The sequence below is a fragment of the Sphaeramia orbicularis genome, chromosome 24, assembly GCF_902148855.1.
Source record: "Sphaeramia orbicularis chromosome 24, fSphaOr1.1, whole genome shotgun sequence".
In the NCBI taxonomy this organism is placed as follows: domain Eukaryota; kingdom Metazoa; phylum Chordata; class Actinopteri; order Kurtiformes; family Apogonidae; genus Sphaeramia; species Sphaeramia orbicularis.
In genome coordinates, this window is record NC_043979.1 from 43,559,709 (window position 1) to 43,578,561 (window position 18,853).

At 37.1% G+C, this 18,853-nt stretch overlaps 2 protein-coding genes and 1 long non-coding RNA gene across 3 annotated transcripts in view; 1 reads left to right on the forward strand and 2 right to left on the reverse strand.

Moving 5' to 3' along the window:
- Nucleotides 1-18,853, forward strand: part of LOC115414978 (exostosin-1a) — a 533,740-nt gene that overhangs the window by 240,003 nt on the left and 274,884 nt on the right. The gene's annotated exons all lie outside the window — the stretch shown is intronic.
- On the reverse strand, nt 7,532-12,329 carry LOC115414985 (uncharacterized). The gene is made up of 3 exons (XR_003934743.1): nt 12,150-12,329; nt 9,172-9,176; nt 7,532-7,544 (listed from the first exon to the last, which is right to left on the reverse strand). It is a non-coding gene; the product is annotated as an uncharacterized LOC115414985 (long non-coding RNA).
- On the reverse strand, nt 13,241-15,925 carry LOC115414976 (pleurocidin-like peptide WF3). Its single transcript, XM_030128364.1, has 4 exons — nt 15,872-15,925; nt 15,277-15,356; nt 13,600-13,618; nt 13,241-13,506 (listed from the first exon to the last, which is right to left on the reverse strand). The coding sequence occupies exons 1-4, from the start codon at nt 15,901-15,903 to the stop codon at nt 13,395-13,397; spliced, it is 243 nt and encodes an 80-aa protein (XP_029984224.1). The 5' UTR covers nt 15,904-15,925; the 3' UTR covers nt 13,241-13,394.

The window sequence follows — 18,853 nt, forward strand, 5'->3', positions numbered from 1 at the left end:
CACTCATCACTAATTCTGTCAGAAAAATAGGAACACAGAACAAGTCCAGTTATATGTTGTTTTATTTTATTTATTTATTTATTTATTTATTTATTTAATTAAACCATGTCAGGGGTCATACGGGTGCTTGAAATCCTTAACTTTTTGTTTTGATGATGTCCATATCATCATTATGTTTCTTTTTTACATTTTTAAAGGTGCCGTATGTAGGATTGTGGCCAAAACTGGTACTGCAATCACATTCCAAATACTGTAGAGCGTGGTATCCTCTCCACCTCCCCCCAGATTAGAGGTTTCCAGATCCAGCATGAGTGTCTACTACTAGTGTTTCCACTAATCCTTGCCCCCACACCATAAATTTCATACAAAAAAATCATCACCAGACTTATTGTACATAAGTATAACATATAATAGAACAGGACAAACGTCCTGCCCACTCAGATGAAAGTTTGAGAAGATTCAGGAGATAGAGAAAAGAGAAATGAGCTTCAAGTTTCACATTTGCGTCTGTGAAACACAAGTGACACAGATTGCTACTGTACCCCCCCCCCCCCCCCGTCGAACCACGGACCCCCCCCCCCCCCCCCCCCCCCCCCCTTTCAGATTACACACCGCTACATGAAGAGGTTACTTCCACAGAAAACACTGGACTACCATGGCAAGCGACAAGTCCTACACCGGTACCCGGTCTCTTCACCAGGGCCAGGAGAAGACAATGCCGGTCTGGGACCGGGTGAAGAGACCGTGGCCTCGGCTCTCAGTGGTTCTTACCAGGTGGTCAGACTAAGGCAGAGCCGACGTCGGTCTTCAAATTCTTCTCTGCTTTCAGTCGTCTCCATGTTTCTAAATCATCTCCTATACAAATCCTTGTTTTGTTTCTCACTTTGTCACGACGTATTTGGGAATAATAAGAGGCCTTTTAGGTTTATTAACGTCCGACATTTGTGATCAGAAATGTTCCAGCTGCAGCTCAGAGGGAACTTCCAACCTGGATGAACAAAGGCTACTGACTCTGTGATTGGCAGACAGGTGATGGGCGGAGCCTCAGACCAAAACACACAATGTCAACATAAACATCATTTCGGGGCTGACACTGAGCTTTTCAAATGCAAATATTGTGGCTGGACTACTACTGTCAGTGAGATCAGTATTTGAAATGAACATGATTCCTTAATGTCTTGTGACAGTCATTAAATTAAATGTGGGAAAATACCTGATTAATACACCCCCCCCGATCACCACTAACATTAAACATTGGTTTCTGGTGTCATCATCAACATATCCTGAAAATTTCATATCCCCCCCCATCACTTGTCCCTCATCCGTCATGTTGTGTATTATTATTATTGTTATTACAGAAAGATCAATCATGGACTATAATTTGTGGTTTGTTTCAGTGTGTATTAATCTGGTAGAATGAGTGACCTGTCTTCTTTGTGATTGGACTTGTACTTGTTTATTTGTTGGTTTATGCTGTTTTATGAGTGAAAATAATTCAGCCTCATGTTTTTTTCATTGTTCATGCACTCCATCAATGGATCTTGGTGCCATTTGTATGTTTATAATGAAGTGGTTTGGGTTTTAAACAAGACACGGGAGCATTTTGTGGGTCGGTTTTTTTTTATGTCGCTGAAAGACAAGCATTTCACTCCTTTTCCATGACGTGGTTTAGAGTGGAACGGTCAGTTAAAGCCAGGCTGTTCTGGGCGGTAGTCCACACCACGTTTGTCCAGTTGTTCCTGCTGGTTTTCTGCCTCACCGTATTCCTTGACAATCCTGGAAATCCATGAAAATAGAAGGATTAGAGGATTTACCGGTGAAGTCTAGTTTGTGATTCCAGTCATTGTTGATTTGAATGATCTGATGTTGATTCATAAAAATCATAAAAATGGATGTATTTAAATATTTTCCTTTTCTTGAGGTTTAACCACAGAAGTCACCTCTGCATTGTTGTCCATTCTATATGTCATATTTCTACTTACAGTTATTAAAAACTTGACTTGAATCATTAGAACAAAGAGCTGTGAAGTTCTGCCAAAGATGCCAATGTATTGTATTGTAGAAATATGAAGTGAATCTATTTTCAGTGACAGGCTGGAGGACCAGGTGGGATGAGAACCATAAAGAAACAACTTTTAGAGTCAAAGAAAAGAAGTGTTAAAAATAGAAGCATTGCTGTTTCCACTGGACTCAGCTGTAAATGTAAAGAATGGAGTTTGATACTGAAATGTCAGCGTTTCTTCTACATGGGTGAATTTAATTCTGAGGCTTATGAAGGTATGAAATTATTATGGGATGTTATTATCCTTGTAAGTTCCTGTTGATCCATGGCTCAGACTAAACTGTGACAGTTTTGACCTTGTTTGTTGGATTCCAGACAGATGTTTAGTTCAGCTACTGACAACACAAACCTAAAAGATAACAGGTGATTTGCTGTTTCACTGTGGCTGGTTTGTGTCTAAAAAGAGAGCTAAGCTAACAGAGCTAAGCTAACAGGGCTATAATGTAAACTATCAGCTGATGCAGCACATCAACATTATAAGACACAGGGTTATTTTGAGTAACTGTTTAAATAAGCATCTATAAGTATTAGTTTGTAGAAGAAAAGTTGATGAAACCATAATACAGATGTGTGGAAACAATGAGTTTATACTTTATTCAGTGGCTGATACAGTCTGTGGAAACATAGCGTTGATTCATTAGTGGTTTTGGTTGAACTAAGTGTAGAGATGTAGAGAAAAAAAAGTAATTTGCCACAAAAATCAGTCTTTAATGGTTGAAAATAACAGTGGAAGATGCTTTTTTATGTTAATATTTTACCAAAAAAGTCTGATTTTCTTCAGTTTTCTCTGTTTTGATATAATATCCTTTGAATTTACTCTAAACTTTTATGAACATCTACATGATCAGTGAATTAAATCTAGGGATTTTCTCTGAAAAATGCATAGAATTATTATGTGAAATGTGTGAAAATTTGTGGTAAATCACAGATTAAAAATAAACATTAATCTTGTATAAAATTGATGCACCAGTAAAACCCATGGACAGTAGATGTAGGTGCTTGTTGTACTGGTTGGATTATTGTCAAATTTTTTATGTAGCTTCTTTGGGACAATGTCTACAAATTCAGTTTTGACAAATTTTAATTTTTGAATTTTTGACTAATTTTTTTAAATATTACAATTTTACCCTTCTAATAATGGTCCATGTTTTGATGGGTTATAACATGTAAATGAGTATTCGATCATTACCCATCATGCATTTTGTCAGGTTGACGATATAGTCACTCTGATCACATCAAACTGCATTAGTATCTTTCTTTCACCTTTTATCTTTTATCTTTGCACTGATAGTATTAAATAGAATTGAATTACTTGCTTTTATGCTCTTCCAACTGTTGCAGTGCAGTTGCAAAATAATAGTTTTCATTTTTCTTTGCATCACTGTTGACAGCAGATGTTCACGTAAACACAGGTTAGTGAATGACAGAGCAGTTATTACAATGAAATGTTAGTATGAACAACAATGAGTCATCTGGTTCTGACAGAGATTAGAAGATGATAGGTGATACTAGTAGCAAGCAAATTATTGTAAAATATATATTATCAATATGGTTATTATCCTGTTGTTTGTACTTATTTGGGTCAGACAATTAAAGAAAATAAATAAATATTGAGTAAGATAAGGAGCTCAGTAGCCTGTCCGTGACATTAAAGCCTAAGATCACATCACTTGTGTCTTTATGGCAGTTTAAAAAAAAAAATTAATTTAATAATGATTGTTGTTTTATATTTTAATTGGTTTTAATTTTACTAGGTTAAGGTCAAGTGTATTGATATAGCACATTTAAAACAAGGGAAAGTGCCCAAAGTGCTGTACAAAGTTGAAGATACAAATGCAAAATATACTAAAACTAGTAAACTAAGAATAAATACAAGATATTTTAAAACTGATAAAACAACAAACACATACACAGTAATAGGATAAATAGCATCTAAAACACAACCAGAAAATAAAAGAAATAAAAGTCACAAACATATATTAAAAGCCAGTGCTAATAGTCTTTAAAAAAGACTTGTAGAATTTATTGTTTTTTCTTTTATCACCATTAAATACCTACGTTGTAAGTGAAATTCCTTTCAAATTCTATATGGTGAGTTTTCACTGTTTCTGCATTAACTCTATTTCTTTTTTTTTTTTACTACCATTAACTCCTATATTTTGTCATTTATATTACAATGGGGGCATGGGATCTCTCTTGGGTGTTTTTTTTTCTTCTTCAGGTTAGAACATGTAATGTAAGGTTAGAAAACGAATGTTTTAGTGTCGGAGCACCCTGGACTCATTTTAGGGTCGTACAACAAACAAATCTACTGCCATGGTGATCTGTCACTAGACTAGACAGAGTTCAGGTTTGGAGAATGGACAAGGATTGGAGTGGAAAAGAAAAATGTGACATGTTTTTGTTTTTGCACAGTTTGCGCTTTAATGTTGTGAGATGTGCAGTGGATTGTTTAACTGTTCATCTTTGTTCCCAAAATTTGTCCGTTGTTCTAAAAAAAAGTAAATTTATTGTCATAGCTACAAGATAATTGCGCATTTCCTATTTTTATTTGGAAAACTTTTGTCTCAGGGAACAGTCTGGTTGAGTTTATTTGTATTATTCAAGCAAAAATCTGAGTTATTTTTAATTTGCACAACACATTATTCAAGGAAAAGCAAAAAGTATTGCTCCAATATTGATGTTTCTTTCAATAAAAGTTATAATTGCACCACTGGTACAATGTTGTTGGGGTTGAGGGGGGCCCGGAGGGGTTTCTTGCTATATTTTTTTAGCAAAATAAACTGTTCAAAATAATTTAGGGCCCATGTTAAATTTTTAGGTGTCATTTTGAACATTGGATGGGGAGTTTATGATTGCACTAAATTCTTTGTTTTCGGTTCTTTTATGGAGAGTAGGTCCCAGTGGAGTTCACTGAACTGTGAAATCCTGTGTTATGAGCAGATAACTATTGCTTTGAAGCCAAGATTAAATGCCTGCCTAACCATAAGTGCACCATTTAATCAATGAAATTTGTCAGGAAAACATTAATTTGTCCAAACAATTTCTTTGTCAAACATTCAGTGGATGTCTTAGAAGCAAGAACCAAAGGTGTAAATTTTGAAACCAAGCTGTTAAAGACAATGGTTAACAGGCAACATTTGACTACCGAACAGAGACTTAGGGTAGTTGGCATGTTGGAAACTGGCCTATCTCACCGCCAGGTGGCTCAGAGGCTTGGGTGTGGTCGCCGTGTGATAGACAGGTTGGCTGCTAGGTATCGGGAGACAGGACAGGTTGTTGACAGGCCGAGAAGTGGACGTCCCAGGGTGACCACTCAGCGTCAGGATGCCTACATTGTCTTGAACGCAAGGCGCCGTAATCTGAGGAGTGCATCAAAGCTGAGAGATGACCTTCAAGCTGCCAGTGGTGTTCGGGTGTCTGACCAGACAATTCATAATCGTCTCCATGCTCGGGGCATCCATGCACGGTGACCTGTGGTCAGACCAGTCCTCACCAGACAGCACATAGCCAATAGGCTGGCTTGGTGTCGTACTCATTTACGCTGGACCATGGCTAACTGGCGTATGATGGTGTTCTCTGATGAGTCAAGGTTCATGGTCACCCCCACAGATGGCCGAGCACATGTTTGGCTGGAGCGTGGTCAAAGATATGTGGCTAATAACGTCTTACACCGGGATCGTTGGGGTGCTATCTGGTGGACTGGGCGATCGAATTTGATTATTGTACGTGGAAATCTGAATGGGCATGGCTACATATAGAACATCCTGAGACCAGAAGTTGTCAGGATCATGAGGCAGCTGGGACCAAATGCAGTGTTCTAGGACGACAATGCCAGACCACACCGATCCAGAGCAGTCAATCAATTTTTTGAGGATGAGGGCATCAATCACATGGACTGGCCTGCATGTTCACCTGACCTCAATCCGATAGAGCATCTGTGGGATATGTTGGATCGGCAGGTCAGGAGCCGGAATCACCAGCCCAGATCTGTTCAGGAGCTGACTCAGTGGATCCAGGAGGAGTGGTGTGCTATCCCTCAGCAACAGATCCAGACATTCATAGGCAGCATGAGGTGAAGGTGTACTGCTATCATTAATGCCCGGGGCCGTTATTCCCGTGACTGAGGACTTTGGATAACTTTTCTTCATTACCAGGCCTTTGTGAACTTTGATTTCTGGATTGATTGACTTTGATTGTTGACACTAAATTAATGAATGGATATTAAATGTTCTGTGTTTGTTTATTTATTGATGAAATGTTGCATTTTCAAAAAAGTTAAAAAATAACAAACAACGACCTCAAATTCCTCAAATATGTATGTATTTAACAGTGGGCCCTAACTTTTTTTGAACAGTTTAGTTGCATTTTTATTCCAATTTTACCTTGTTTTTACATTCAGATGCACAAAATTACCCTAGATTTTATTAACAAATTAATTCTATTGGTTATTATTCTACTCATTTATTATTTTTTCTCTCTTTAGTAAAACAACAGACATGTTTGGAGTTCAGGTCAAAAGCTGCTTTATTTTCTACCCAGTTCCATCACTCAGAATAGTAACATTACATTATTTTATTATGTAGCCAGAAGTGTTTCTTTTCGTCTCATATATTGTTTGAAGCCCGTTCCTTTAGGTTTGTTTTCGTAGATGTTTTCAGGTTGTTTCAGCGAGCGGCAACCTGTTCTTGGTCGTATGCACGTTGAGTGGCGAGTTGGTCCTGCTTCCCTCCCCTGATTAAACTGAGGAACGAGAGAAATAACATCAATGACGAGGCAGTTTAAGTAAATGTAGCAGATAAATATCAAAATGAGTGTCGTGATAAAGCAGATACGTACTCGGCGATCTTCGACGCAACTAAGGAAAAGAAAAAGGGAACAAGTTCAGCAAAATAACAGAATACAGAGAAAATGCAGTCATGTAAGACACTAAATGTTTGCCTATTCTGCATTCTGTCTTTAATTTATGTATTTTAGAGTAAAAATAAACATGCGAGCAAACACAAAGAGCATATGATATCCTCCATATGTGTGATGGTGTTTTTTTTTTTCTTCCTCTTATTTTGTTTTGTCTTGATTTGTGCGGTTTGGTTTTGTGTCTATGTTATATGCGTATTTATTTATTCACTAATCTTCCATTTCCCCTTCTGGGAACTTATAGTATATACATATGCATCTCATTGTACCTTGTTTGAAATGTACTTGTATTTGAAACCCCCCAATAAATAAATAAACGCCCTAAAACCTTTTCACAGGATCTGCATCAAGGCTATGATAGTTTTGGGTTTTTCATTATAGTTTAGTTTTATTTAGTTTTTAGATTTTTTTCTTTAATTTGGTTAGTTTTAATGGGCTTTTAGAGCAGGTTTGCTAGTTTTAATTAGTTTTCGTATTTTTCTAAATGCTTAATTTTAGTTTAGTTTTAGTTTTTATTTCTATAATTTTATATGTTTTAGTTAGTTTCGTAAGCACACAATACACTCTGTTATTTTTTCTTTTAATTCTACTTTTTATTTATTTCAGTTAACAAAAATGTTTTTTTTTCAGTTCTAGATTTTGTCATTTCATTAGTTTTTGATAATAACCTTGATCTGCACTAACAAAGGTGCCTCACTCTGTGTCTGTTCATTCATTTTTTTGGTACATTTTTGTTATTCTATTGTTTTAGTTTGGTATTTGTTTTTTTTTTTTTTAATGTTTTTATTTTTGTTTTAGCTGTTTTTATGTCTTTGTAATCTAGTCATGTATTTTATTCTATTATTTTACTTTTTTATTCTTCTGTACAACACTGTTTTTCATGGTACAGCTGTGTTATGTCTTTATTCTTTTATTTTGTTTTTTATTTATTCTTCTGTATAGCACTTTGGTCCATTGGGGTTGTTTTAAAGTGCTTTACAAATAAAATAGAGAGAGAGAGCTTAAATGTTAATCTTTTCCTGTAAGTTGCTTTGAAAAAAAGCGTCTGCCAAATTCATAAATGTAAATATTCTTATCATTAAGTGGTCGGTGTTGAAAAAAATCGTCAAACAGTCACTCATCTCTAAACCTGCTGTGCCAAATTTCGATATATTTTCCGTTGCATTACCGTGACCGATCCCATGGAAGATGTGGTGGATGAAAGCGTCGCCGGGTTCGGCCATGAGGACGACCAACGACAGCACAAGAAACAGAGTGAGGTACTTCATCCTGAAAGTGAGAAACAAACACACATGACTGTCACAGACTTTACACATACAGACGATTGAACAGAAGCATCAGTACTTACTTCAGCGGTCGGAATCCAAGACCCGGGTGTCCAACAGAGTGAGCTGAGGTCTGTAGGTTGTGGAGTCTCAGTCGATCTACATGAATCTGCCCCTTTTATAGCTGAGCTTCTGGTTTGTCATGTAGCGTTGTGCAATATTAGTCCAACGCCTGTCAGGTCAGAGCAAAAGTAAACTCATCACTAATTCTGTCAGAAAAATAGGAACACAGAACAAGTCCAGTTATATGTTGTTTTATTTCATTTATTTATTTATTTAAACCATGTCAGGGTTCATACAGGTGCTTGAAATCCTTAACTTTTTGTTTTGATGATGTCCATATCATCATTATGTTTCTTTTTTACATTTTTAAAGGTGCCATATGTAGGATTGTGGCCAAAACTGGTACTGCAATCACATTCCAAATACTGTAGAGCGTGGTATCCTCTCCACCTCCCCCCAAACCTGGGGTTTCCAGATCCAGCATGAGTGTCTACTACTAGTGTTTCCACTAATCCTTGCCACCACACCATAAATTTCATACAAAAAAATCATCACCAGACTTATTGTACATAAGTATAACATATAACAGAACAGGACAAACGTCCTGCCCACTCAAATGAAAGTTTGAGAAGATTCAGGAGATAGAGAAAAGAGAAATGAGCTTTAAGTTTCACTTTTAGTACAAGCAATATGGATTGCTTCTGTACCCCCCCAGTATTATAAGAAACTGGCCGACCCTGATCCCCCCCCCCCCGGCCGAACCACGGATGCCCCCCCCCCCCCATTTCGGATTACACACCGCTATATGAAGAGGTCACTTTCACAGAAAACACTGGACTACAAGGAGCTACCATGGCAAGAGACAAGTCCTACACCGGTACCTGGTCTCTTCACCAGTCCTACACCGGTACCTGGTGTCTTCACCAGTCCTACACCGGTACCTGGTGTCTTCACCAGTCCCAGACCGGCAGTCTCTTCACCAGGGCCAGGAGAAGAGACTGCAGCCCGGCCCCGGGAGAAGACAATGCCGGTCTGGGGCCGGGTGAAGAGACCGTGGCCTCGGCTCTCAGTGGTTCTTACCAGGCGGTCAGACTAAGGCAGAGCCGGCGTCGGTCTTCAAATTCTTCTCTGCTTTCAGGCGATTCCATGTTTCTAAATCATCTCCTATACAAATCCTTGTTTTGTTTCTAAGACCATCAAAAGGGCAGTTTTCAAACAGGTCACAGAATTCCTCTCCCAAAATAACCTCCTTGACATCAACCAATCTGGCTTCAAAATCGGCCACTCCAGTGCAACGGCTCTGTTGTCTGTGACAGAAGCCCTGAAAGAGGCTAGAGCAGCAGCCAAGTCCTCAGTACTCATTCTACTGGACTTATCAGCAGCATTTGACACTGTCAGTCACGATATCCTATTATCCATTCTCTTGAACATGGGCATCACAGGCCATGCACACTCCTGGTTTCAATCTTACCTCGCTGGTCGGTCCTTCAAAGTGTGCTGGCTAGGGCACACATCTGCAGTTCACTGCCTCACCACGAGGGTCCCCCAAGGCTCTGTTGGGCCCCCTCCTTTTTGCCATATACACCACCTCACTGGGTCAGATCATCCACTCACACGGCTTCTCATATCACTGCTATGCTGATGATACCCAGCTCTATCTGGCATTCCCACTTGATGACTCCACAGTCTCAGCGCGAATCTCAGACTGTCTCTCTGACATATTTGCATGGATGAAAGCCCATCACCTTCAGCTGAACCTGTCCAAAACTGAACTGCTGGTCTTCCCAGCTAAGCCAACCATACAGCATGACATCTCCATCAGTATTGACTCCTTATCTCTGGCTCCTACCAATGTAGCACAAAACTTGGGAGTCATGATTGATAATCAGTTGACCTACACAGATCACGTTGCCTCTGTCACCTGATCATGTCGTTTCACTATGTTCAACCTAAGAAAGATCAGGCCATACCTAACCCAACAGGCCACCCAGCTCCTGGTGCAGACTATGGTTATCTCCCGTCTTGACTACTGCAATGCTCTTCTAACAGGCCTCCCAGCTTGTGTTGTCAAACCACTACAGATGGTCGAGAATACAGCAGCGCGTCTGGTCTTCAATCAGCCTAAAAGGGCACATGTCACCCCCTTACTTATTGAGTTACACTGGCTACCCATAGCTGCCCGCATCAAATTCAAATCGTTAATCCTAACCTACAAAATTCTCAGTGGGTCTGCTCCTACCTACTTAGGTGCCCTGATAAAAGCTTATGTTGCCCCACGACCACTACGCTCGTCTGGGGAACGTTGTCTGGTGGTCCCCAGACCTTGTACAAGACAATCCAGGCTCTTTTCATGGGTCGTTCCACGTTGGTGGAACATTCTATCGAGCACTATGAGAACAGAGGCGTCCCTGCCCATCTTCAAAAAGCTCCTGAAGACCCAGCTCTTCTGAGAGCTCCTCCTGTCCTAGCACTGTCAGATATTCCATTTTAAATATTTTAATAAGGTTTTCCCAGGATTATCACAGATTTTCCCAAGATTATCTCTGGACCCGCTGCGGTGGTCCTGCCTCTCTCCTGCCTTCATCATCATCACTCACTTATCCTCAACTGCCTCCATGTGTCTCCCCCTACTCCCCCCTTCTCCCCCTCTCCCCCAGTCTCTATCTCTATCGCTCTCTCTTTTCTCCTCCTTTACTCTCGCTCTTTAACCCCAACTGGTCAAGGCAGACGGCCATCCTCCAGGAGTCTGGGTCTGCTCGAGGTTTCTGCCTGTTAAAGGGAAGTTTTTCCTCACCACTGTCACCACTCACAAGTGTTTGCTCCTGGAGGATTCTGTTGGGTCTCTGTAAACTTGTTTTGATTCTGATTTGAAGTGATAAAGCACTTTGTGACTCTGTGAAAAGTGCTCTATAAATAAAATTTACTTACTTACTATTTATCACATGACATATTCACTTCTTACCTTTTTAACTCTCGATGGTGCAGTGATGGCGTCATCCGTCTGTCCTCACTGGCTCACACTTCTTTTTGATAACAGATAATATTCACATGATTTTACAGGAGGGGAAGTGACTTATCGCTGTTGGCAGGTTTAAATAAAAACAACCACAAAAACCAAAGTCAGTCCACATTGAGTTCCCTCCTTCATCAACCATACATTCATCTACGCCAGAACTACAAGGTGCATCTGTTTCTGTTTCGTCTCATCCTTAATATGCTGTTTGTTTGTTTTTTAAACCCTTTAAGTCAGTGGTTTCCAACCTTTTGTGGCTCATGACCCCATTTTATCATCACAAATTTCTGGCGACCTCAGACATTCAAAACTCAGACATTTTTTTTGCTAAAATGAATTTGGTTTTGATCATGTAATAGTTTGCTGTACGATGTTGCAAAAAAAAGTTAATTTTAGGCAACATTTAGTCTATATCATGTATATTATTATGGACGGAGGCAGAAAAGCCAGGTGTAGATTACTGCACAAGGTGTGAATTTGATTTTCCTTGGTCAGGATATGTACAGTCAGTCCAGCTTGGATTTACAAGGTTGTAAATTAATACTAAACAAACAAGAACTCAAAAAAACTATGAATTATGAAAGAGCTGCAGCATCTGAAACCGACCACAATGAACATTTGACAGATAAACAGAACCACAGTGCTTCAGTTTCAGACTCACAGTTTGTCATGTCTTTTATGTATTGTGATTGTCAACTCAACATATATTTGTATTAATATTTGTATTTTTTTAAAATCAAAAACCAGAAATTTCATGCGACCCCATTTGAATTCCAGAAAAACACTGCTTTAAATGCTAAAGTTTCAATAATGCGACAAGCAGCATAACTGATTGAAACAGACCATAACTCCAGATAGTTTCCAAATCTTGTTACCACCTCCCACCAATAGATGGCAGATATGTGCCCCTTCAGTGCTAACACCATTTCAGGACATGTTTCTATTCAAAGTGAAGAAGAAAATCCACTTTGAAAGGCGTGGTCCTGAACTGGTTTAGTAAGTAGCATTTATTCAGTTAAAAAGCTCCTAAAATGCACTGTCTTTTACTCTCTACTAATGTTTAAGTTCATTACGTTAAGGATAAAATGACAAAAAAACAAAAACACAAAGAAACCTTCCAAATACGTTCACAGTTGAATTTTACTAAAAGTTGCACAATCCAATATTCAGTATATTCAGTGTTGAACACACAGACCAATATGATCTCAAGTGAAATAACGGCATAATCTATAAAAAATGACAACGCCAAATTTTTCTTGTTTTAGTGCAAAAAAAGAAGAAAGCATTAAATTCTGAAAATATTTACATGAACAAACTATCCTTTAACAATAAAATGTGAATAAGCCGATCAAATATGAACAACCTGAAATGTATATAGAAAATTGAACACAATTTTCACAATATATTGAATATTACTAAATGTTTTGAGCATTTTGTGTAGATTTTATGCATAATAGACGTGTAAATGATAACTTGAGACATAATATAGTTAAAATTGCACTCATTTTTCTAAAGAAGTTTCATTTTTTTCAGGTTATTCACATCTTTTTTGTTCGGATAGTTTGAAAATGTAAATATTTTCATAATTTTATGTTATTTTTTGCAATAAAAAGAAATATTTTGGAGATGTCATTATTTATAGGTTATTATGTAATTATTCTATGTTATATATATGAGTTTGAAGTCCCTGACTTTATACGAAGATTGATGTATTTAAGCATCATTTCTTATGCATTAAAATAGTCTTTTTTGTTATTTTGTTACTCTTTTATCTACTTTAACAGACAGAACCAGAAAGGTTGTGTGATGTTAGTTTTACCACAGACATAAAGAGTAATTGAGCAACTTTTTTTTATTTGAAGCTGAATCATACAAATTTTTTTATCATATTTTGAAATAAAACACCAAAGAGCATTTTTCTCATCTTACAATGTGATTTTATTTCCGTTTTTTGTTTCTTAATCCAATCTTCTTACATCATATCGAGTCAAATCAAAAGCGTTTTCTCTGCTTTCAGTTATTTATGTTCAAAAACTAAAACTGTGGCCCTGGAACACTTCGTAGAGATGGAAAATCAGTTGAATTGGTTGAATCGGTTGAATTTTGGCCCAGGGTTGTAATCAATGCCGCGTTTGTCCAGCTGCTCCTGTTCGTCGGCCACTTTCACCACCCTCCCACTGAAAATCCTGGTCAAGAAAAATGAAAGAAAGAAAAAATCAGCACAAAAGCATAACATTGTACAATAATTTAGAAATACAGGAAATATTCAGAGGCTTTACCCATGAACCAAGTGGCCAACTGAAAAAAAAAAAGAAAAAAGAGTTGCATTAAAACTCAACTTAATACATCGTCACACAATCAAGCAATAGATCTTGATAATAGTTTGTACTACAATTAAAATAATTTATAAAATGAAGTCATTTACACACACACACACACACACACACACACACACACATATATATTAGGCCTGTAACGGTACACGTACCAAACCGAACCGGTACGCACCAGTTCCGGGTCCACAGCTGTACCGAAACGGCACAGTATGATGACAAAAAGAAATAGGAACGGAAGACGTTGTTCGATACGGAACTTTAAATCTGCGCAAGTTCCACACGGACGCCTGGAACTAGCGCACAATGACCCAAATATGAAATAGCTGCTTCCATAAGGTTAAAAAACAACAACAAATATAATGTCAACCTGAAGGGATGAGACTGAAGACCCTCCACCATCATTACAGTCCTGTTTGGGATCAGTACGGATTCAGGTGAAAGACAACAACGGGGAAAGAGAAGACGAACGATGTTTGCTGCCTGTGAACTACGGTAGTTCTAAAACACTGACACTAGCTCTGTCTCTCTCTTTCTCTGTCTCTCTCTCTCACACAGACACGCTGTATAATAGAGGAACAGAAGCCGGGAGTTTGAAGTTGTAAAGGAGTTGAAAGGATGTAAAGTTTCACTTTCGTTTCACGCCAGCGTTAGTTACGTTAGTTATGGACCGAACCTCCACGTAACCCCCCCCCCCCACGCCTCTGACAAAAAAAACAAAACAAAAATCCCTCTGTCTTTTTGACAAGTCGCACCCTGCGCGCACGCACACACACACACGTACACAAAGTGTCCTAAACAGTTTTTTCGCTGTCCTAAAATAAATAATTAGGTTAATTTATTTGTCAGTGTTTCTCTTCAGTTTGTTAAAAGAGAATACCAGTGTACTCTCTTGTTAATGTTGCACTTCATGTGGAATTTTTTTGTTATTTTTATGCAGAATGTGAACTGACAGAACTTCTCTTTCAGGGAAAAGTGCAATTCTAATGTTTAAAATACATTTAGTAATATTTTATTTTCTGTTTGATTTATAGCAGCAGAATTATATTATTCCTGTTTTTCTATATTCTATTGTCTCCAAAAATTTGTGGAAGAATGTTAAAAAATTCATAAATACATTAAAGACATTTTGAGAGGTTTTCTTCCTTCCCGTACCAAACCGAAAAAAAAAAAAAAAAACGAACCGTGGCTTTGAAAACCAAAAACGTACCGACCCGAAAATTTTGTGTACCGGTACAGGCCTAATAATATATTTATATATATATATATATATATATATATATATATATATATATACACAATTTGGTACAAGTTTACCTGGTGTGAATGGGTGTGTGTATGAATGTTTGTGTTGTTTAATTCATGTTCTTTTTGTATATTATTATTTACTTTGTTTACCTTTCATTGTAAAACTTGAATACCAATAAAAAATATTGTAGAAAAAAAAAGTCAAATATTATAAGTATTACAAGCATGATACTTAAAAACAACCTGGAAACAACAAAAGCAGAAACCTGTGTTTTTGCATCTTATCTGTTGCTCATATTGTCTATCCTGGGTTAAAAAAAAAAAACTCAAATACTCCACATTAATGATGTAATTAATTAATTAGTTAAAACGTACTGAGGTGAAGGAAGCCTTCTCCAGGTTCAGCCATTAAGACGACCAAGGACAACACCAGGAAGATCACAGTGCACCTCATCCTACAAAACATCCACAAATAAATGACAACTGTACACTGTAAAAATGAAAATCTTACCAAGTGTATTATTCCTCATGTCTAGTCAAAATACCTCATCACACTTAAAAAGAATAAGACATAATCACCTAAAGAGTAACTTTTCAGTGAGATATAAGAACGTATTTTTAGACAATAGATCTGGAAAATCGTATTTCAAGAAATAGAGATTATTTTCAGTTGTTCCATTGGCAGATTTTTTTTTGCTTAATTCAAGATTTTTTTTGCTTAATTCATGCAAAACAATCTGCCAATGGAACAAGTGAAAATGATCTTGGTAAGATTTCTTGAAAAAGGATTTTCCAGATCTATTGTCTAAAAATAAATTCTTATATCTCACTGAAAAGTTACTCTAGATGATGTCTTATTTTAAGTGTGGTAAGATATTTTGAGTAGAAATGAAAAAAATACACTTGGTAAGATTTAGATTTTTGCAGTGTATATATGGAACCAACTGGGTTTGAGAGGTTTTGTCCTTACCTTTTCACTGAGTCGACGTTTTTCAAGTACATTGTGAGTGTCGAAGTCTGTGTTTTTTATACCAACACACTGTGGTCAGTTGAATCATAGCTGCGTCAAACTCTGCCCTAAACCATTCTAAAGCAGAAGTGACTCAGGATTATTTCACATGGAAGTGCCTCAAACCCTCCAAAACTTAAACATCCAAAAGCATCTACTGATGCAAAATGTTTAATATCTTCTGAACCAGTAAATATATCAATACATGTAAATAATTGGTGTAAAATACGGTTTGTCATCTTTAAATCACTATCAGATATGACCTATTTGGACGTTCTGAGGCTCCGTAGTTACCATGGAAACACTGTCATCTTCTACAACACTGATTCACCAGTAAAACCCATGGAGTTGGATCAGTGACAGTGGATGGACACACTGGGTTTATGTGCAGTTATTGATATTTTATTTAACAAGTCTAATTTTTCTTCAGTTTTCTCTATTTCTGATATAATAACTTGTGAATTTCTATGAATATCTAAATGATCACTAAATTAAATATCTGAAAATACCCGATTTTCACTGAAAAATGCTAAATGCATAGAATTCTTATATGAAATTTGTGATAAATCACAGAGTAAGTATAAACATTCATCCTTTATAACATTGATTCACCAGTAAAACCCATGGAGTTGGATTAATAACAGTGGATGGAGATGCTTGGTTTTAGGTTCAGTTAATGACATCTTTTTTTTTTTTTGTTATTTTTTACTCTTTTATCTACTGTAACAGACAGAACCAGAAAGGTTGTGTAATGTTAGTTTGACCACAGATATAAAGAGTAATTGAGCAACTTTTGTTATTTATTTGAAGCTAAAACATATTTTGAAATAAAACACCGGAGAGCATTTTTCTCATCTTGCAATGTGATTTTATTTCCGTTTTTTTATTTTTTAATCCAATCTTCTTACATCATATCAAGTCAAGTCAAAAGCATTTTCTCTACTTTCGGTTTCTTTTGTTAAAAAACAAGAACTGTGGCCCCGGAACTCTTCGTAGAGAAGGAAAATCAACGGTTGAATTTTGGCCCCGGGTTGTAATCGATGCCACGTTTGTCCAGCTGCTCCTGTTCGTCAGCCACTTTCACCACCTTCCCATGGATAATCCTAGTCGAGGAAAAAATAAAGAAGAAAAAAAATCAGCACAAAAGCATAACATTGTATAAGAATTAGAAATACAGGATATATTCAGAGGCTTTACCCGTGAACCAAGTGGCCAACTGAAAAAAAAGAAAAAAAAAAAAGAGTTGCATTAAAACTCAACACATCATCACACAATCAAGCAATAGATGTTAATAGTTTGTACTGCAATTGAAATAATTTATAAAATCAATGTGAATGTGAATGGGTGTATGTATGAATGTTTGTGTTGTTTTGATTCATGTTCTTTATTTATGCTATGATTTACTTTGTTTATCTTTCATTATAAAACTTGAATACCGGTGAAAATATTGTGAAAGAATAAATAAATAAAACAAAATCAAGTGAAATATTTTAAGTATTACAAGGATGATACTTGAAGATGCGGGAAACTGTCGTGACCTATTTTTCATCAGATGTGTCAAACCTCAGTCATATCCTCAGTATCATGAATCTGTAAGTCTGTCTGTGAGTACTCACTTGAATTTCTTGCATTACAGAGAACAATTTCGAAGTGCCATCCACCATAAACAAATACCATGTGTTTACATTCAGATCCGGGAGGTAACTCGGGCATCTTCGGAAATTTTTTTCGCGAAGTGCATTGTGGGAAACAGAGGCAGTGCGAATCTCCCGGCAGCGGCAGTGCAAGCCTCCATTTGCCACAACGCACATCGCGACAAAAAATTACGAAGATGCCCGAGTTACCTCGCGGCTCTGGATGCAAACACATGGTATTTGTTTATGGTGGACGGCACTTCGAAATTGTTCACTGTAATGCAAGAGATTCAGGTGAGTAATCACAGACAGACTTACAGATTCATGATACTGAGGATATGACTGAGGTTTGACAGATTTGATGAAAAATTGGTCACGAAAGTCTCCCGCACCTTTAAGAACAACCTGAAAACAACAAAAGCAGAAACTTTTTGTCTCTTGGCATCTTATCTGTCGATCATATTGTCTATCCTGAGTAAAAAAAATACTCAAATACTCCACGTTAATGATGTAATTAATTAAATAAAACATACTGATGTGAAAGAAGCCTTCTCCAGGTTCAGCCATTAAGACGACCAAGGACAACACCAGGAAGATCACAGCGCACCTCATCCTGCAAAACATCCACAAATAAATGACAACTGTTCACGGCAAAAAAAAAATCTCACCAAGTGTATTTTTCTCATCCCTAATCAAAATATTTCATCACACTTAAAATAATTTTCACTTATTCCATTGGCAGATTTTTTTTTTTTTTACTTAATTCAACATTTTTTTTGCATACTTCAAGCAAAAAAAAAAAAAAAAATCTTATTTCAAGAAATCTTACCAAGATAATTTTCAATTGTTCCATTGGCAGATTTTTTTTTTTTTTTTTTACTTCTTACTAAATTTACTTACATTTCTTGAAATAAGATTTTCCGGATCTATTGTCAAAAAATAAGTTCTTCTATCTCACTGAAAAGTTACTCTAGATGATGTCTTATTTAAAGTGCGATAAGATATTTTGAGTAGAAATGAGAAAAATACACTTGGTAAGATTCAGATTTTTGCAGTGTATATATGGAACCAACTGGGTTTGAGAGGTTTTGTTCTTACCTTTTCACTGAGTCGACGTTTTTCAAACAGTACGTTTTTCAAGTACGTTGTGAGTGTCGAAGTCTGTGTTTTTTATACCGACACACTGTGGTCAGTTGAATCACAGCTGCGTCGGAAGTAATTGGACTTTACAGGCAAACTCCGGCCTAAACCATTCTAAAGCAGAAGTGACTCAGGATTATTTCAGATGGAAGTGTCTCTAACCCCCCAA

Excerpts from the sequence above, each read along its gene's own strand:
- LOC115414976 (XM_030128364.1), bottom strand. The coding sequence starts at position 15,903 with ATGTACTTGAAAAACGTCGACTCAGTGAAAAG. Across the intron at positions 15,357-15,871 it reads AACGTCGACTCAGTGAAAAG|GATGAGGTGCACTGTGATCT; the intron begins GTAAGGACAAAA and ends GATGTTTTGTAG.